Source organism: Sebastes fasciatus, chromosome 11 (genome assembly GCF_043250625.1).
Source record: "Sebastes fasciatus isolate fSebFas1 chromosome 11, fSebFas1.pri, whole genome shotgun sequence".
NCBI classification, from domain to species: Eukaryota; Metazoa; Chordata; class Actinopteri; order Perciformes; family Sebastidae; genus Sebastes; species Sebastes fasciatus.
This window is the reverse complement of record NC_133805.1, coordinates 21,987,831-22,005,773: the sequence shown is the minus strand read 5'-3', so window position 1 is coordinate 22,005,773 and position 17,943 is coordinate 21,987,831. Positions and strand designations below refer to the sequence as shown.

The following is a 17,943-nucleotide window of genomic DNA, read 5'->3' as shown; positions in this document are numbered from 1 at the left end:
CGGCGTGAAACGCACCGGGTGTTCCATTAATTATAATGTAAAAATCTATCCGTGGCAAAAGTAAATGCTCCGATAAAGTGCGCCAGGAGTGTGGTGACGTGGTTTAAAGAGTGAAAGAGACACACCGGGCAGGGTGGGATGGGAAGTCTATGGGTCCAACAAACACAAGGCTTTCATCCAGGAGACCGCTGTTCGTGTCCCGTGCGTCACCTTACGATCAGCTGTTTGTTCGTGTCCCGCGTTCACAACGTTCAGTGTCATTTTCACTGTACAAACCTAGTAGTTTTAAGCCCAACCATGTCGTTCTTTCCTAACCATAACAATAGTGGTTTTGTTGCCTAATCCTAAAGTGACACCAAGGGTAACTATAGTGGTTTTGATGCTGAAAAATAGGTCCATAGTAATGCATCAATACAAGCTTATTTCATGTTTTGCTTAAGAAATCTTAATTTGTAATCCACCCAGAACAGCAGCCATAAAATAGAATAGTGCAAGAGAAAGCATGTCCTAAACAATGGAGATACCACAGGAAAGTGATATTTCAAGTGAATTACCAATACCACAACATTGCCAGCAGGGCTTGTTTGGCCACTTGTGGGCAGTAGAAACAAGTTATAATCACAACATTTACACGTCCAGTGTAAATATGTTGCTTATATACATATCCAGCACAGACGGATTTATTAACTATTTACTGTGTTGTATTTTCATTTGAACATTATGTGAGCATGTCCTAAGGTCAGTTAATGTCATGTCATCGCTTGCTATCGTGAATGTAACATCCAATTTTCACACCTACTCTCAGACATTATACTTACGACAGATTGCATAAAGGTTTCAGTTCAGACAGACTGGAGCACCCTTTAGACATGGATTCAATCATTATTCTCATGTCTCAGGTCAGGTTTAAAAGGTGCATTAATAAGAAATGCTATAGTCCTGAGTGGATTCTTTGTCATTATAGTTCCATTTGCTCCATCTTTTCTTGATCCTGGGCAACTCTTTCATTAACCGTGACAAATTGTCGTCTTCAAATATTTTCTCTTTAGAAAAACACACTATGACTCGTCCATTAGTCACCATAGAAACTGGGGCACTATGACTTACATGTATTGATCGAGGAGCATACACTTCCATACATTATGTAGCACACTTGAATCTGACTTCCCTGATGATGATTAATAGGAAATGCAGCTCCATTCTAAGAGGTTTTTTTGTGAGAACCCTTGTCCTCAGCCTTAGCTGGTAATAGGTCCCAGTGATTGGCTTTTGTCAGAGATGTTGGACATAATCACCACGCCAGTGTTACATCAGCTAGATCAAGACTGACTAATGAAATATAAAAAAGCCTGCTGTGTGTTCACTCATATTCTTGCACAAAGCTTCAGGTTTTGAGCTTTTCTCATTAAATCTCTTTGAGAAAAATCCTGCTCATATCTATAGATTGGCTTTCTATTTTGTGTTATAGTGAATGCAATAAAGAGGGGAGTCAGGAAACAACATTGGTGATCATAATTAGTAATCAGAGGAAGTTTGAAGACAATAAGCATTCAATTTACCCCCCATTGATAATTATAGTCTGTTCTATACCAAGGTCAAAGACATTCAGAACGATGCACTACCTTAGATAACTGGAATGTTTTACATGTGAAGCACCTCGTAAACCCAATGTCATTCACATGTTTGAGTGAGTGCCTCACCTCGTTTAATTTATCATCATCACCAACTAATGATTCCCAATGTGGGAGAAAATGTACGGTGGCTAAGAGAGCCAGAATACATACATACACCCCTTCTGGGGGGTTGGCCATGACAGTTTTTCCTCACCAAAACTTAGCGCAAGTTCAGAGCGTTGTTTAACTTCCTTTGCGACAAGCTAGAAAGACATGGTTGGTACCAATGGATTAATTTGCTTTCCCGCGTTATTATCGCGTTAACTTTGACGATTAATTAATATTTAATCGCATGATTGTCCATAGTTAATCACGATTAATCGCAAATTAATCACACATTTTTTATCTGTTCAAAATGTGCCTTAAAGGGATATTTGTCAAGTATTTAATACTCTTATCAACATGGGAGTGTGCAAATATGCTGCTTTATGCAAATGTATGTATATATTTATTATTGGAAATCACTTAACAACACAAAACAATGAAACATATTGTCCAGAAACCCTCACAGGTACTGCATTTAGCATAAAAAATATGTTCAAATCATAACATGGCAAACTCAAGCCAACAGGCAACAACAGCTGTCAGTGTGTCAGTGTGCTGACTTGACTATGACTTGCTCCAAACTGCATGTGATCATCATAAAGTGAGCATGTCTGTAAAGGGGAGACTCGTGGGTAACCATAGATCCCATTTTCATTCACATATCTTGAGGTCAGAGGTCAAGGGACCCCTTTGAACATGGCCATGCCAGTTTTTCCTCGATATAATTCAGCGTAAGTTTGGAACATTATTCAACCTCCTTCGCGATAAGCTAGTATGACATGGTTGGTACCAATGGATTCTAGTTTCTAATGTATTTTCTAGTTTAGTAGTTAGGAGTATCTTCACTCTAGCTTTATGAATAAATTAGTGGCGTAAAAAGGAATTTGCGTTAACGCATTATTATCGTGTTAATTTTGACAGCCCTAATATATATGTGTATATATATCCCCAATCTGACAACATGTGCGGCATAAAGAAATATGCTGCAGATACAGAAAAGACAAGCAAATGCAGTCCAACACAACACTATTTAAAGTGGCTAAATGCAAGATTGGTTGCAGTTCTATTGCCTCCGCATGGCTCTCAACATGGCGACAGCTGAGCCGGCAGCTCGTAGTTAATAGTGCTAGCAGCGCTAACAGTGAAAACAAAAAAACACTGCTGACAGAGCTAACAGTATTAACCTGGAGGGTGGTTGCTACACTTGCACAATGGTGCCGTCAGTCCTGATGGCATTATCAGCTGTAACCGCCATATGTGCGGGAGCATGAACTAAAAGTACGTGAGGCCATCCCAGCTGTGTCAACAAAGCACAGAGAAGCTCAACACAACACAGAAGGAGAGTGACTTCATTACATTACTCCTATATTACTCACTATATCTTTTCATAGCAAATAGTTGTTTGCTGCTATATTAATGCTCTGGATATTGTATAGAGCAACTTTAATATTGTCAAAATTCAATTTGATAGATGTACTCATGAGTCTCATGCTGGTATTACAGATAAATACGTGCATGCAAATTTCAAACTAAATAGAACGATCTTGGTATTCTATTTTGATGTGTTGGACAAGAACGAGTTAAGAAAGGCATGTTGCATCTTTAAGCATCAAACATTGAAGGTCAAATCACTTGTCTGATTGTAATACAGGGAGTCAAAAGGCCTCCTCCAGTGGGACAAACTGTGAGTGTTTGACATTTCCTTCCTATGGCCGCCTGATGAGCTAGATTCTGTGTGATAGAAGAAACACGCTCAGAGCCATCAGCGTCTGTTATCAGTGGGTACAGAGGACGATTAAGGTGGTAGAGCTCAAGCCCTGGAAATGTGTGGTGTATTTAACAAATATGCCTTCTTTTTCTTCACAAAATAACAGACTATATTTAGTGTCAGGAATCAGTTACATAATAAATAGAGGCAGAAACAGCTAACAGCGTGTTCAGGATGCAGCAGCTGACAGAAATAAACAAACCATATGTACATTTTCTAAATTGAGTGGAACTCTGTTTTAACGATGTAACTCATTTAGGACTGTGTGGAAAGCTTCAAAACATCTTGAAATACCTGAGCATCTTGTTTTTTTTCTTTATTGGGTCTGATAACGTTTGATTGCACACACTTTCACCTAGACACGAAGAGAGTACATGAACCGGTGCAGACATAATGAGGACCAATTAAGTTTTAATCATCGGATGTGAATGTTGTGTCAAGACAAGGCTTCATGCATTTATATTCATAAAGCATGAACACATGTCAGCCTCCTCCTGGGGCGTCGTGGTGGCTCAGGTGGCATCATCCTCTTATGTCTCTCCCAATTATTTCTGCCTCTCTCTCTGCTGCGAACTATGAGATGAGGGTAAAACTACAAAAAGCGGCAGCCTGTGATCATGCACACATCTCCAGGAGGCAGCCGATTCCACCGGCGGTGGTCGTATTCGTGAGCAAAAAATGTCAGAGCCATTGTGTCAGCATGTGTTAAGGGACTTGTTAAACAACTGGGTTCTACAAGGGACTTGCACTCTGAAACGTTAAGGATATCCACACCAGTGGTGATGGACACACATGACACAGCCAATGATTCAAACATCCAGCTCTAGGTACAGTTTGGCTATAAATAAATACTGTACTAAATATTGAATTAAAACAAAGCAATTTTTGCCTGTGCCTGTCATCAGATGTGAGGTGGAGGGTTTCCTGTAGAAATTCATTATTTCAGAGTTTGACAGAACACCACGGAAAGCAATTCAATTTCAGAGTCAAGAGTGACGGCTACAACAGCGATAAGAGGGGGGAGGAGGAAAGCAGCCTTTAGCAGAACGTACAGAGCTCAGACTGTGTTAGAGTTACAGTCAAAAAATAGCAGTTTTCTAAGCAACGCTGCCACCATTTCAGAGTCATTTTGTTTTAATGTCATTAAGTAGATAAAATACAGCTAGAATATTCTAGTAATGTCACCACCACGATATATTCCTGTATATTTTCTGCATGTTTAATTCAAATAGACAACAGTCTCTACAAGAACATTGCTACTGTACCATTGTATCATTATATTCATCATATCGATTTACTCTTTTGTACCTCTTCGTACACTCTATTGATTTAATCACAACTGATGGCAATTAAAATGTATTGAATAGATACAGCACAGCATTGCTTTGTACAACAGCTCAAGCATGCTGCATATATTTAATTGGCATTTTTTGGCTTCACATTGCATTATTGCAGGAACAATAACAAATCTGACTGTCAGAAAAACACATCAGAAGTGGATTGACCTGCACATGACTAACCACACTGCCATCTAGTGATGCCATGTTGCCGAAATAAACAAAATGATTCAAAAGGAGCACGCAGTATTGACATGATACCTCACTGCACCAGACTATGTCTGTTTAAATATACATATAAAGTTTGAAAATAAGGAAACACAATTTTAAAGGGGACCTATTATGCTTTTGTGCTTTTTCTCTTTCCTTAAGTGTGTTATATAGTTTTTTGTGCATGTAAAAGGTCTGCAAAGACACAAAGCCCAAAGTCGACACCAAAGGGAGTTACTCTCCCCCACAGAAACACTGCTCCTGAACTGCCTAAAATACCTTGCTTGAAGTCATGCCCTTTCTTCCGTAATGTGGTGATGTCACCAAGTAACACATTTGCATAATACCTGCCTTGCGGCTAGTTTGGCACGCCCTCAAACAAAGCTAGTTAGAGCAGAGCTGGAGCGGAGTCCAAAGAGTTTGGTTCGGTTTACCAATCAGAGCAGCTTTTCGGGAGCGTTTCAGACAGAGGGTGAAAAGACGTGCTGCAGCACAGCCCATATTAGAAAAGTAAAGCATTTTTTTTTAACATTAAAGCATGTAAACATGTTCTAGTAGAAACCCCAAATACACCTGAAAATGAGCATAATAGGTCCTCTTTAAAAGTTTGAAACAAGAGAGCAAGAGGCACAGATCAAAAACAAGATCAGATGATCTGCTGACAGAACAACACATCAGTATGAATTGTGGATGACTGTAGTGAACGCCTCCATACTTCGTTTTGGATATCAACGTCAGCAACAATTTTACTCATGCTGTAGACTTTGATCAACAATTCTATTGTAAAAAAAAAAGTGCTTATCACGGTTTCCCCACTGTCTCTGTAAAGATAACAGCTCATTGCTTTATTTCTACTTACTGTAAATGAGCACATTAGGACACCGCTGTTTATTTTCTTTCCATTACATGTAAATGAGAGGCACCGGGAGATGAATGGACTCATAGAGGGCACAAACCGTTTTCTGGCCCGAGTAAAGTTCACAGATCCCTCATGTACCGATGGCTAACTTTAACCTCTGCGTTCACAGCTCCACTATTTACTTAAGTTTCTGGATGCAGTCAATGGTCTGCAGGAAGCATCGGTCCAGAACGAGGGAATACCTCTGAGGAGAAGGATGGAGAAAGGAGTCATTCAAACCTGGAATGACAAATAGGTGAGGCTGTTTACGTATGCTGTGTTTACATAAGTTTGTGTTTGGTTTGGTGGGTTATTGGGCATTTTGGAATAAATCTACACCTCTCTGCGTAATACGGCTACATAAAACAATATTAAAATTGTTTGGCAGAGTGTAATTTATTTGGAAGTGATGACACTCTTTAATGACTGAAGTCAACAAGAGTAGTCACATTAATCTATGACACAACATTGGTTTGTAACTGAAAGTACAGCGTAAAATGAACATGCAGCAATAACCTTGCTTTAAAATCCATAGCTGGTAATGTTGGCCTTCTTCCTATCAACTACCACAAGCTTCAGATTACACGTTTTGGGAAATATTTTACGTGCTAACGAACACCGACTTCATTTTTATATGATGTTGTGTAATGGCAGATTTGAAAAACAACCAAACAAAAATGTATAAAGTTTTCCCTGGAATTGGATGCAGTTAGAGACCATGACAAGTATTTGCTCCATCAACACCCTTTCTGACGCACATTGCTACATTTGATACATATTGGGCAATCCTGCAGAGCATGTATAGCCATAAAGCGTATGGTATCTCATCTGTTCCTCCAGTGACACATCTCCCTCTGCTACATTAAAGGATCGGGGCGCCTCACCTTCTATCCAGGAGGTATTCAACACAAGCTGTTTTTTGTTAACTCTGAGCATAAAGGCTTTCTTCATCACGTCCAAACTCTGATATTTTTGTCTTGTGGCACTTTCTCGCTCGGTCCAATGGGGACCTGCCAATCTCCCACAGGGTCCTGGAAGAAATAGTGCGGTATTTGAAGCAGCACACTAACTCAGCCATGGTTTTAAATTAAGCGTGATGTGGAGAGAGGAGGAGGAGGAGGAGGAGGAGGAGGGTTTCTGCTAAAATCCCTTTGGCTACATCGGAAGAAAATAACTCGGATGTTAGTATGAATGTGGAGGGCACTCCCACCAGACAACCTTTGGATTAAGAAGCTAAGATCTCATACTGCACATACGTGTGACATGCTCTGGGGAGAGCATGGATGACTACAGTGGGAGTTTGTGCAGCTTGAGCCCGCGTTTATTTTCAACCGCTATTCCCACACAGCTGGTTTCAAGTCAGAAATGATTAGCAGGAATATTTAAAAGGAATATTATAGTTTTTGGGAAGGTGTTTACTATTTGGCTTGGCCTGTCACACATTTATGTACAACCGCCTGGAGCCAAAAGAAACTCGAAACTCTAGGAAGGTCATAGCCATGAATGTAAACATTATTCAAAACATCATTGATTAAACTGGATGTCCCATTAAGTTACACAAATACTTCAAAAACAGACATTGTTGCTCTCTATACCTGCAAAGCACTTTAACAGTAGAGGGAAAGACATACACAAATCTAATAAAATGTGACATTTATAAAACAGCAAGCAGACAAAATCAGCATCAAACTTTTCTGTAATCAGCAGGAACACTCGTCTGATGCCTTCAGGCACTCAAGCGGTTAAACTGAGGTCGCCGAACGCACAAAGGAACCAGCACAAACTGTCTTTGAGGGCTTCAAACGGAGAAAAAAGACCTGTATGATGTTTGTGTGGCAGAAGAGGACAGCCTGTTTCCGGCAGGCTGCTGTTTGTCACATGTGACAGGAGAAGGTAGGGCTCAGCTGGACGTGAGGCTGAGCAGGGACCAGCCAGTTCCCCTGGTTAGTGTCTAGTCTGGGCTGTCACAGAGCCTCCAGGAAAACACGCTCGGCTTGTCTCATCACGTCACCGCGGAGCTGCAGGTCACGGTGGAGGGTGCTCTTCAGCGATGCTCTCAGCGCATCCATTTCCTGCAGCTAAATGACCAGCCAGGAGGCAACGTACAAGAGCATGAGCATCTCTGTGCAGCCCAGACATAATGGTTAGAATGAGCAGTGTGTCCATTGCTAAGAATTCCTGCCGTCTGGTGTAAATCTTGAAATCTTGCTTGTTTTCAAGTGAGATAGTCAAACAGTAACGTCAGAGTTAAAGATAAGATGTTTACAAATGCCTGCCTATTTGTCTATTCAGTTCCTGTTGCCCAGCGACTCCTGCTGCCACCTTGGTGCTGGGACAATGCTCCTGAGGGACAGTCGTGATAGCCAGAATCGAGACAGACAGAGAAATTGAGTCAGAGCATTGAAAAAAAAAAAAAAAAAAAATTGAAAATATGCTTGGTATTGTCACATCACACTGACCTTGACATACCAGTTTGCTACTTGCACAGTCCTTACTTTGGATTCAATTTTGCCCTCTCCAGCTGCTGCTCCTCCTGCTGCTTCTGATCCGCCTCCAAAAACCTCTGGCTCATCTCTTTCTCTCTGCAAGATTCAGTTAGAAATCAGTTATTAAAAATCATGCTATTCTACTTGATGTTGACTGTAGAGATGGACTAAGAGAACTTCAGATGGACATGGACAAATGAATAGATGGATTTACTTACTTACTTATTTAATGATAACATTGATAAAGTAATTGCCTATATAACGTTTTAATTATTAATTCATGACATAATCAATTTTCAGATTTAGTACTGTAATGTAATGTGATTATAGTGAAGGGAAAATTAAGTCACTTTGCTTTAAAGGGACAGTGTGTTCGATTTGGCGGCATATAGTAGTGTTGCAGATTGCAACCAACTGAGTACCCCGCAACTCACTCCTCCCTTTCCAAAACTGCGGTAACTTGAGCCGCTGAGTGCAAAACTGTGGTAACGCTGTTAGTCTCCCTCAGAGGCAATCCATACCATAATAACACTACTTTAGGAGCAACGGAAGTCAGAAGGCAGCTGGCGGTACCATGGTTTTGCACTCTGTGGCTCACGTTACCGCAAGTGCGTCGGAGAACTACGGTGGCCTTCAGGTAACGTAAAAACGTGAAAGGCTCTCTCTAGAGCAGTGGTCTCAAACTCAATTTACCTGGGGGCCGCTGGAGGCAGAGTCTGGGTGAGGCTGGGCCGCATCAGGTATTCCACAAAAAAAGCTTTGTTAAAAAAAAAAACAATCTTCTCAAACGTCATTATTAACAGTTCTTTAACTTGAATGGGTTCTTCTGAACATGAACTGTCCTGAACATTAATGGAACATTGAAGAACATGAACGGTTCTTCTGAACATGGCCTCTATTGCGTCTCCCACTTTTCCTGAAATTGTCTGTGCTCGTCACCAACCTTTCTCTTCACTGCAGGCTTTGAAAAAGACATGATTGGGGCTGTGTGACAAGATATATATTCATTCCACTTGGTGTCACTCCGCAATAAAGTTGTGCCTGCTGTGTTTGTGTTGCTCTGCAATTACACCACCAAACCGCTAGTTGGCGGCGGCGTCTCTATGAGTTTCCTCTTCTTCTTCTTCTTCTTGTACTACAAACAGAAACTGAGCGGAGTTGGAGCTAATAACTGTTGAACCACAGAACTTTTACTGACATTACTGCAACGCCGAAAAGAGAAAATATATCTGAGTGGATTTGTGTGAACAAACATTGAAAAGATGGAGGCAGAGAGAAGTATAACTTGGTCCTGGCCGCTCAGCATCGCTGAGAGACTGGATCAATCACAGCTGTTGCGGTCTGCGTCGCCGGGACGTGTAGTTACATTTCTGGAGAGGTGCACGTCAGGCTACGGCGTCGATTCAACGCAGAAGTATAAATCAAGCTTTAATCAAGCTTATGCGATGTTACACGGGCGCCGCCATAGTTGTTGTGAAATGTTTCTCTGCTTGCATCAAGCCCGGCCGATTGCCCGTCCCCGGGAGCCAGATACCCCACTGTGATTGGTAGGTTCGTTCAGCTCGGGCTCGCGCAACAAAGGGACCTTCAACGGCAAACTGCCATTCACATAAAACTCGCGGGGTGAGGGCGCCTGGTTAGCTCAGTTGGTAGAGCGGCGCCCATGTAACAAGACTTGGTCCTGACCGCGGCGGCCTGGGTTCGAATCCGGCCTGTGGCCCTTTCCGCATCCACTCTCTCTCTCCCCCCTTTCCAAGACTCTATCCACTGTCCTGTCAATAAAAATGAAAAAATGCCCCCAAAAAAGACTTTATAAAAAAACTTTATAAAAAATAAAAAAAATTTGCGGGCCGCACTAACATTAAACTTTCATATCAAGGTGGGGGCCACAAAATATCTTCTTGCGGGCCGCAATTGGCCCGCGGGCCGCGAGTTTGAGACCCCTGCTCTAGAGCCAGTGTCTGGTTTGTCCATTTTGGGCTACATGGCAGTGTAACATGGCGGACTCCGTAAAGAGGACCCGCTCCCTATGTAGATAAGAAGGGCTCATTCTAAGCTAACGAAAACATGATACTTAGTTTCAGGTGATTATACACAAATGAAAATATAGTTATGAATATTATATTCCATTTTGGTAAAACTTCATTCTACAGGTCGGCAAATTTCATGGTAATTAGGTGATAATTTGCAAGTAACCTATTTGAAATTTCTTTGGAATTACTGCTAAATTATCCCAATATTTACCTCAAAATTTATCAAACATTATCGTCAAAATAGGTCCCTTAGGCTTGAGAAGCGGCTGTGCGCTGCTCTTCATCGGAGGTGGAAAACAAAAACTAATAGAAGACACTTCTGATCAGGCACAAATCTCACCATTGTGTGACTTATTGTCTACACAAATGCAACCTGGTAGCTAATGTCATGATTCAGGGAGTTTTTTTTAAAGAAATTTCAAATAAGTTATTTGCTAATCATTATCTATTTATCAGCAGACATGGAAATAAAGCATATCAATTAACTTTGTATTCTTTTCCTGGAAATGTATTGAATAAATTACCAGCTATTGGGAAATAGCAGCATGTAATTATTAAATAATGTTTATAATAAAGTAATTCTTTGATAACTTTTTAGGTAAATATTGGGGTAATTTGGCAGTAATTCCAAAGAAATTTCCAAAAGGTTACTTGGTAAATATCACCTAATTATCATGACATTTTCAGACTGGTTAAATGAAGTGGTACCTCCAATTCTGATAATACATTCCCTGAAATGTTACACACTGTTCCTTTAATATCTGCTACATGCAACGCTTAGTTTAGAATTTTAGCAAAATGGTAAAATATTCTAATACTGAGGGTGTGAGGGGCTGGTGGGGTTAATCATCTCTGAAGAGGGGCAGCTGTGGAGCCTAATTGTCCCTGATGAGGATCAGGTGTGTGAAGCCTAAATCTACCCCTGGTTTCAAGTGTTCAGATGCTGACTCATTGTGAGAGCTCCATTCTGTTGCACGCTCTAGCTGCATGTATTGGCAGAAGTTACCAAGTGAACCTAGCTGCATGATTTGCTCACTGTTTTCTGTTTGCTCTTTGAGCTCAGTCTGTTAGAGTGGGGCACAGGTCAGTGTGGCCTGGCTTCTCAGTTCTGACCTGGCATTGCTACCAGTGTCTTTTTCTTTAGTCAACTTCACTCGAGAGTTTATCCTCTAGTCAGCTGCTAAACAGTGGTGTTTTACTTTATTATCTGAGCCCACCTTTCTTTTAACTTTAAGATTCCCCTGGTTCGCAATTGTGTCCCACTCCCTGTTAATCTGACAGAAGGCTGTCAAAGAAACTGTAAAACTCTTGGGTTCAGTGCACCTCTGAGTCATGATTTTGACTGAATGAATTAATACAAATAAATCCAAGGTCTAGTGGAAACCCTGCAATACTCAGAAAGCAAAACGTGTGCATGCATGGCCTTGAAAAGAGCTTGCACAGTACAATGGACTACAAATGAATATAATATTTTAGCGATGCAGCATTCCCTCACACCATATTAGACAAGGTAATTTTGATACCTGTGATAAAACAAAAACATCAACACTGCCAAATGAAAATAAATGCCACATGAAAGATAGCATCTCAAAGGTTTAATGCTCCTCGTGTGAATCATTTAACGGACCTGGGAACAAACAAACTCTCAGCGCATGGATACTGCCACCTCTGGAACTATAGGATGCATGCTGTTGTGCTTTTGTTGTGGCAGTCTTTCAAGAGCAGCTGACATTACTGACGTTTTATTATATTAGCATAGCATCAGTCTTTAAGATAGACAGATCATTTTCACACAAAAACAGTCCTACATCACCAAGTTTGATGAGGACAAGAGACAGCAACAACATGATAACGCTGTGCCGTTTGATTTGTTCATTCTGCTACCTCAGTGAGAGAGGTAACAGACTGAAGAAATGTCTTGCTTTTGAAGACCATTTATGGCAACGAGTGCTGCTGGCACAAAGCAACATGTTTTGTTGTGATGCTTTGTTAGAATCAATAGCAAGTGTTTTAAAGCTCCAGATGAAGAGGTGATGTGCATTTCAACAAACACGTACAACAAACGAACAATGTACCATTGTCAGTAGAAAAACAAAAGAATTGACTTGAACTTGAAAAAATGGCTTGTGAGCATCTCTGCTTTTTAGTTCATGAAAGTATACTTTGTAAACTTTAACTGATAGTACTTAGCCAATGATTTATGCTTTACATAAAGAGACTTGCTCCTTTTGCTATTGACTTGATTTGTGATGAGATAAAAAAAAAAAAAAATGTGTTGTTCTCGCACGCCTCCACGGTGAACGGATAATCCATTACCCTGATGAATTGAAGTAAATTCATATCAAAACATACTTTTACAAACTCTCACACACTTTAATAGGCTACTCTATCAAAAAGTAAGCACAACTACAAGCCAAGTATTCTTTTCTGTTGGCCTATAAGGCAGAAATACTTAATTATACTTTTCCTAAGTATATCTTGATCAAAAGATTAAGTAATTAGGCCTACAGTATAAGCCAAGTATACTTAGACTTTTCTGTATACTTGTCATTATAAGCCAAGTATACTTAGACTTTTCTGTATACTTGTCAGTATAAGCCAAGTATACTTAGACTTTTCTGTATACTTGTCATTATAAGCCAAGTATACTTAGACTTTTCTGTATACTTGTCAGTATAAGCCAAGTATACTTAGACCTTTCTGTGTACTTGTCAGTGTAAGCCAAGTATACTTAGACCTTTATGAATACTTGTCAGTATAAGCCAAGTATACTTAGACTTTTCTGTATGCTTGTCAGTATAAGCCAATTATACTTTTGTTAAGTATATCTCTGATAAGTACATAAAAAGTAAACTTAAAGTATACTCTCTTATTTTAAGTTCAAAAGAAGTATACTAATAGCACACTTGAATAAACTTAATTTTGTGAAGGGGATGTCTACAGTGTATATTATTACTTTGTCTGTAGGATGTTAACCGTCAGTGCGCTCATATCCGCTGAACATTGTGGACATTTTGAAGAACTTGGGCACCTTTTCCTTGTTAATTAATTTCACAGTGATACTTAAACTGATGTGTAACACAATGCATCAGGAAATGTATAAATAGAGTAGCTTCATGTTCACTTACTTGTATTCTATACTACTTCTGACAGCAGGCAGCACCAGTTTATGACCAAATCTAGAAACCGAACTGGAAAGAGTTGACAGTCATACTAACAGAAATCACTCTGCGGCAAAGCTGTGAGGCATCTAACAAAATCAATAATCTGATTACAGAAAGTAGTGAATTATGAACCCTTATTTTGCCAAACAAGATTTCTCAGTCTAACTGTAACAGTTAGCAGAGGAGAACAAGATGTAAATACAAAATCAGTCAGTGACTACCTGCATTAAAGTAATGGTACATGTATTCATACATTAGCTGACATACCCTGAAGATGTTATTCTCTTGTTGATGTCTCCCTCTTCAGGGGGAAATCCTGAACTGCAAATCGTTGTCTTGAGGCTTGACTGTCTCTCCTCAGCCTCATCCTGCAACACACACATTTAATGGACAAATAACTTTTTGCTTTTTGTTATATGAAGTCAAACACAACATTATTTTTGCTGAGATGACTTTATGTGGGCTGCACGGTGGTGCAATGGTTAGCACTGTCGCCTTCAAACCCGACTTGGCCTTCTGTATGGAGTTTGTATGTTCTCCCCGTGTTAGCGTGGGTTTTCTCCAGGTTCTCCGGTTTCCTCCCACAGTCCAAAGACATGCAGGTTAGGTTAATTGTTGATTATAAATTGCCCGTAGGTGTGAATGTGAGCGCGAATTTGTCTGTGTGTGTCAGCCCTGTGATAGATAGATAGGCGACCTGTCCAGGGTGTACCACGCCTTCGCCCAATGTCGGCTGTAATCGGCTCCAGCCCCCCTACTACTCTGAATAGGATGAGTGGTTACAGATAATGGATGGATGGATGAGTTTTTATGTGTCATTCCCATGATTTTGCCTTCTTTACCTTGACAGAGAGCTGCTGGATCTCCCCTTCTAGTTCTTTGATCCTGGCCTCTCTCTCAGCAACTATCAGCTTCAGCTTCTGGGTGAGAGTGTTGTGCTCTGGAGGCTCGCTGACCAGCTGTTGTTTCGGGCTCCGCTGGGCCTCCCTGCTCTGTACGTTCTGCTGCTGGCCGAGCCGTTTCAGCACCTCCTGCATCTGAGTCTGCTGCTTCTGCCGGATGTAGAAGAGGCGAACAATGTAGTAAAGCACACAGAAGATCCTTCTTTCTGCAGTCTGTAGCTTAATGTTATGTGAAATCCCTGATTATTTCTTGTTATTTGGCCTGTGTAACAAGAACTGAATTGTGTAGTTAATAAATCATTAAATGTATAAAACATTTCATGCCTTTCATGGAGCATTCGCTGCTGAACCACAAATTAGTCAGATGGGCTTTAATCATGTTACGCATTCAACCATATTTAACTCACTAACAGAGCTACAATATTAAAAATATTCCTGTTACATAACTCCAGTGTAAGCACTTTGAATGCTTGTCTGTGGTTGACAAAATTCAATTCATTTAGGCTCATGAAAAGCTGTCAAACCCTTCAGAAAAAAAATACATATTGTACAGTGGTCAACCTAAATATGTCTGGATCCACAGGGAATATAAAACTTTCACATAATAATTGAAAATGTTGTCAAGCATGCTCTATACGTCTTTGTAAAATTGAGATGCAGAAGATACACCATGTATATAAATATAACTAGATATTTTCCTCTTATCTAACGCCTCACCAGCAGAGCAGCCACCAGCTCATCATCATGTTTACCCTTCTCCAGGAGGGTGGAGATCTGGGCCTTCACAGATTTCATTTCGGTAGACAGAGATTTGTTCCTGGCTTTAGACGCTTCCAGCTTTTTCTTCACGTCCTCGTGGTCTTTAAGGAGGGCCTCGTAGTCCGCTGAGATCCTCTTTTGGAAGGAAAGCAGCACATCATCAGCAAATTCACATAATTCAATTGATTTACAATCATTGTATACACACCTCAAATGCCTCCCTCTTCTCCTTCTCCATGGCGCGGATGTAGCTGAGGTTCTTGTCCTGAGGAGGGGTTTTCTGAAGGACCCCCATACCCAGAAACTCTTCCTCTACACTCAGGACACTTCTTCGTTGAGTCGACTGGCTCAGCTGCTGCTCCAGGTCCCGCACCTGTTGCACAATAAAGTTGAATTCAGTTATTTGTTTTATACGCCTGCTACCTTATATTAGTGACTTTGCAAAACACTTTATAACTCTTTGAACAACTTTATTTGAGAAGCACGTTCATGTTGAGCTTACCCTTGTCTGAAGAGCCAATATGTGCTGAGAGCGACCTCTAAAACTCCCGGGGGAGCTCAGTAACTGCTGAAAGTTGACCTCCTCTCCAATCTCACTGATCAAAACCTACAATGACAGTAGCAGAAGTCACTGTTGATCAATCATATACATGTTGTATTCTTCTTAAACAATTAGACTTAAATAAACTACCTTCTGAGCTACTTTCAGCTCCTGTTTGACAGATTGAACCTGGTTGCGATACTCAGTCGCTTTCAGCTGGGCAGCAGCTAATTTATCCTGCAGAGATTTCACCGCTGGATTTTCCTGCTTTTGTGAACAGATGATACATGATTCATTGAGTTGCCATCATTAAAACTAGGAAGACATAAAACATATCATTTTGGTGAATGAATTTTCACATTAATAATTACCTCACAGTCTTCATATGACCTCTGTGACTTTGTATCAATCTTTTGCCCAGATGGAGAGTGCACCAAAGCCACTTGCAGCTATAAAAAGGAGCATAACATTACACTTTTTCATTCATTTATTCCCTCTATATCAGTTTACAAATAGCATTATAAACAACAAATCTTTGTTTAATAAAACAAATTGTGAACAGCTGTGTGCTGAAATGCCTGAACATCCATCCACAAATAAAATGAAATGTTACCTCTTTCTCAAGCTCTTTGACTCTGTTGCTGTTTTGCTTGGATTTAATCTTTTCTCGCTCAATTTCAGCAATTATCTCTCTATTCTTCTTGGACAGCTCAATGATCTTGGTAGCTGCGATATCCCCTGCCAGGCCTGATGTGCCTAAATGGACGAATAGATAAATCAAGAGGAAGCTGTGATGTATCTATAATGTTACTGTGGTGCAAAGCTGTAGATATTATACCTGCAAAAACCAGTCGTTCTTCTTCTCTTTTCTTCTTCAGGTGTTTAATTTCAAAATCCTTCTCACTCAGAAGTTTGAAGAGTCGACCATTTTCATCCTTAAGCTCCCTCAGTTGGTCCAGCAAATTTTGGTTTTGATTCTCATTCTGTAGCAGTCTAGGTAATTAAAAGGAACACTGATTGACGAGTGATTCTTCACATAGATTCATAGGTGATCATTTCTAATGAAGAAGTCCTAATGTGTGCTTATTTATATGTTTTGTTTAATTGATAAAGTAGGCCTATCAAACAGTTTAAGCTGGCACTGAAGAACACATTTATTTTAGCCTTTAGACTCACCTCAGTTGGAGATCGTCTGCCTGAATACCTTGCTTAGATAGATCCAAATCATCCTGGGTAGCACTGAAATTAAGCTTATCTGGTTCTTTCTCCTTTTTCCTCTCCAATTTTCTTCTCTCCTGCTGTTTTTGTAGCACTTGGAACTGAAGCCTCAAATCATTCAGTTCATCATCATGCTCCATGATCTATGATTTAGGAGAAAACAATCAACTTAATAAAGGTGGAAAATCAATATTGTGACTACAAATTGTTTGGGAATTAGGTTATATTAGTATCATGGATACTTGGATTACATTTCCCTGGATTTGAAGGCTGCAGTGAAGGGATAGGTTACAGTTTTTGGCACTTGTTTGTTTTAACTGAATGAAAACAAGTACCTTTACCAGCTTGGCAATCTTAGCTCCATTGTTACTTATATATTTTTTTCTAGCAGACCAAGTTAAAATACTTGTTTAAATAAATGCCCAAAATGTGGGCTCATCTTTGTGAAAATAGCAGCTAAACAAGAGACCATTCTCTTCATATAAATCCATGACTGTCAGACATAGGGTTATTATTGATGACTGACTACTCCCATACATCCATGGACTACTTGTCTTGTTAGCAAAACACATTTGCTAGTCTTCCAACTCCTAACTAACTAGCCTAACATATAGCTTACGTTAAGGTAGTATAAAGAGAAAATAGCTCACCAGTCATTTATCCAAATACCGGCCTTGTAAACGAGTTAGAGGCTGTTTTGCACTGCATTATGTTCTAAAGTAGCTAGGAGGAGAGACAGCTCCCTCACTGGTTGCGACGCTGCTGTATCCCTAGCAACGGCACTCCAGAGACTTGGAACAAGATCTCGCGAGAGCAATAATGGTAGCCGTGGGAACAAGAGGACATGCTGCTTAATTAGTTCACAGGTCTGTAACATCAGTTAGCGTATAATATTTGTTAATTTGTCAA

General features: G+C 40.2%; 1 protein-coding gene and 1 long non-coding RNA gene across 3 annotated transcripts; both read right to left on the bottom strand.

The window, feature by feature from the left end:
* Positions 1 to 7,567: 7,567 nt before the first annotated feature.
* LOC141777382 (uncharacterized) lies at positions 7,568 to 11,214 on the bottom strand. 2 transcript variants are annotated; one of them, XR_012595895.1, is made up of 3 exons: positions 11,159 to 11,214; positions 8,401 to 8,513; positions 7,568 to 8,274 (listed from the first exon to the last, which is right to left on the bottom strand). It is a non-coding gene; the product is annotated as an uncharacterized LOC141777382 (long non-coding RNA). The 2 variants fall into 2 exon arrangements; XR_012595894.1 differs by lacking the exon at positions 11,159 to 11,214 and having other exon boundaries at positions 8,401 to 8,522.
* Positions 11,215 to 13,574: 2,360 nt separating this feature from the next.
* Positions 13,575 to 17,834, bottom strand: ccdc13 (coiled-coil domain containing 13). Its single transcript, XM_074651080.1, has 12 exons — positions 17,685 to 17,834; positions 16,993 to 17,177; positions 16,655 to 16,809; positions 16,430 to 16,572; positions 16,188 to 16,265; positions 15,967 to 16,080; positions 15,778 to 15,882; positions 15,484 to 15,648; positions 15,234 to 15,410; positions 14,457 to 14,666; positions 13,882 to 13,982; positions 13,575 to 13,641 (listed from the first exon to the last, which is right to left on the bottom strand). Exons 2-12 carry the CDS (start codon positions 17,172 to 17,174, stop codon positions 13,575 to 13,577), a joined length of 1,497 nt encoding a protein of 498 aa, XP_074507181.1. The 5' UTR covers positions 17,175 to 17,177; positions 17,685 to 17,834.
* Between the last annotated feature and the right edge of the window lie 109 nt (positions 17,835 to 17,943).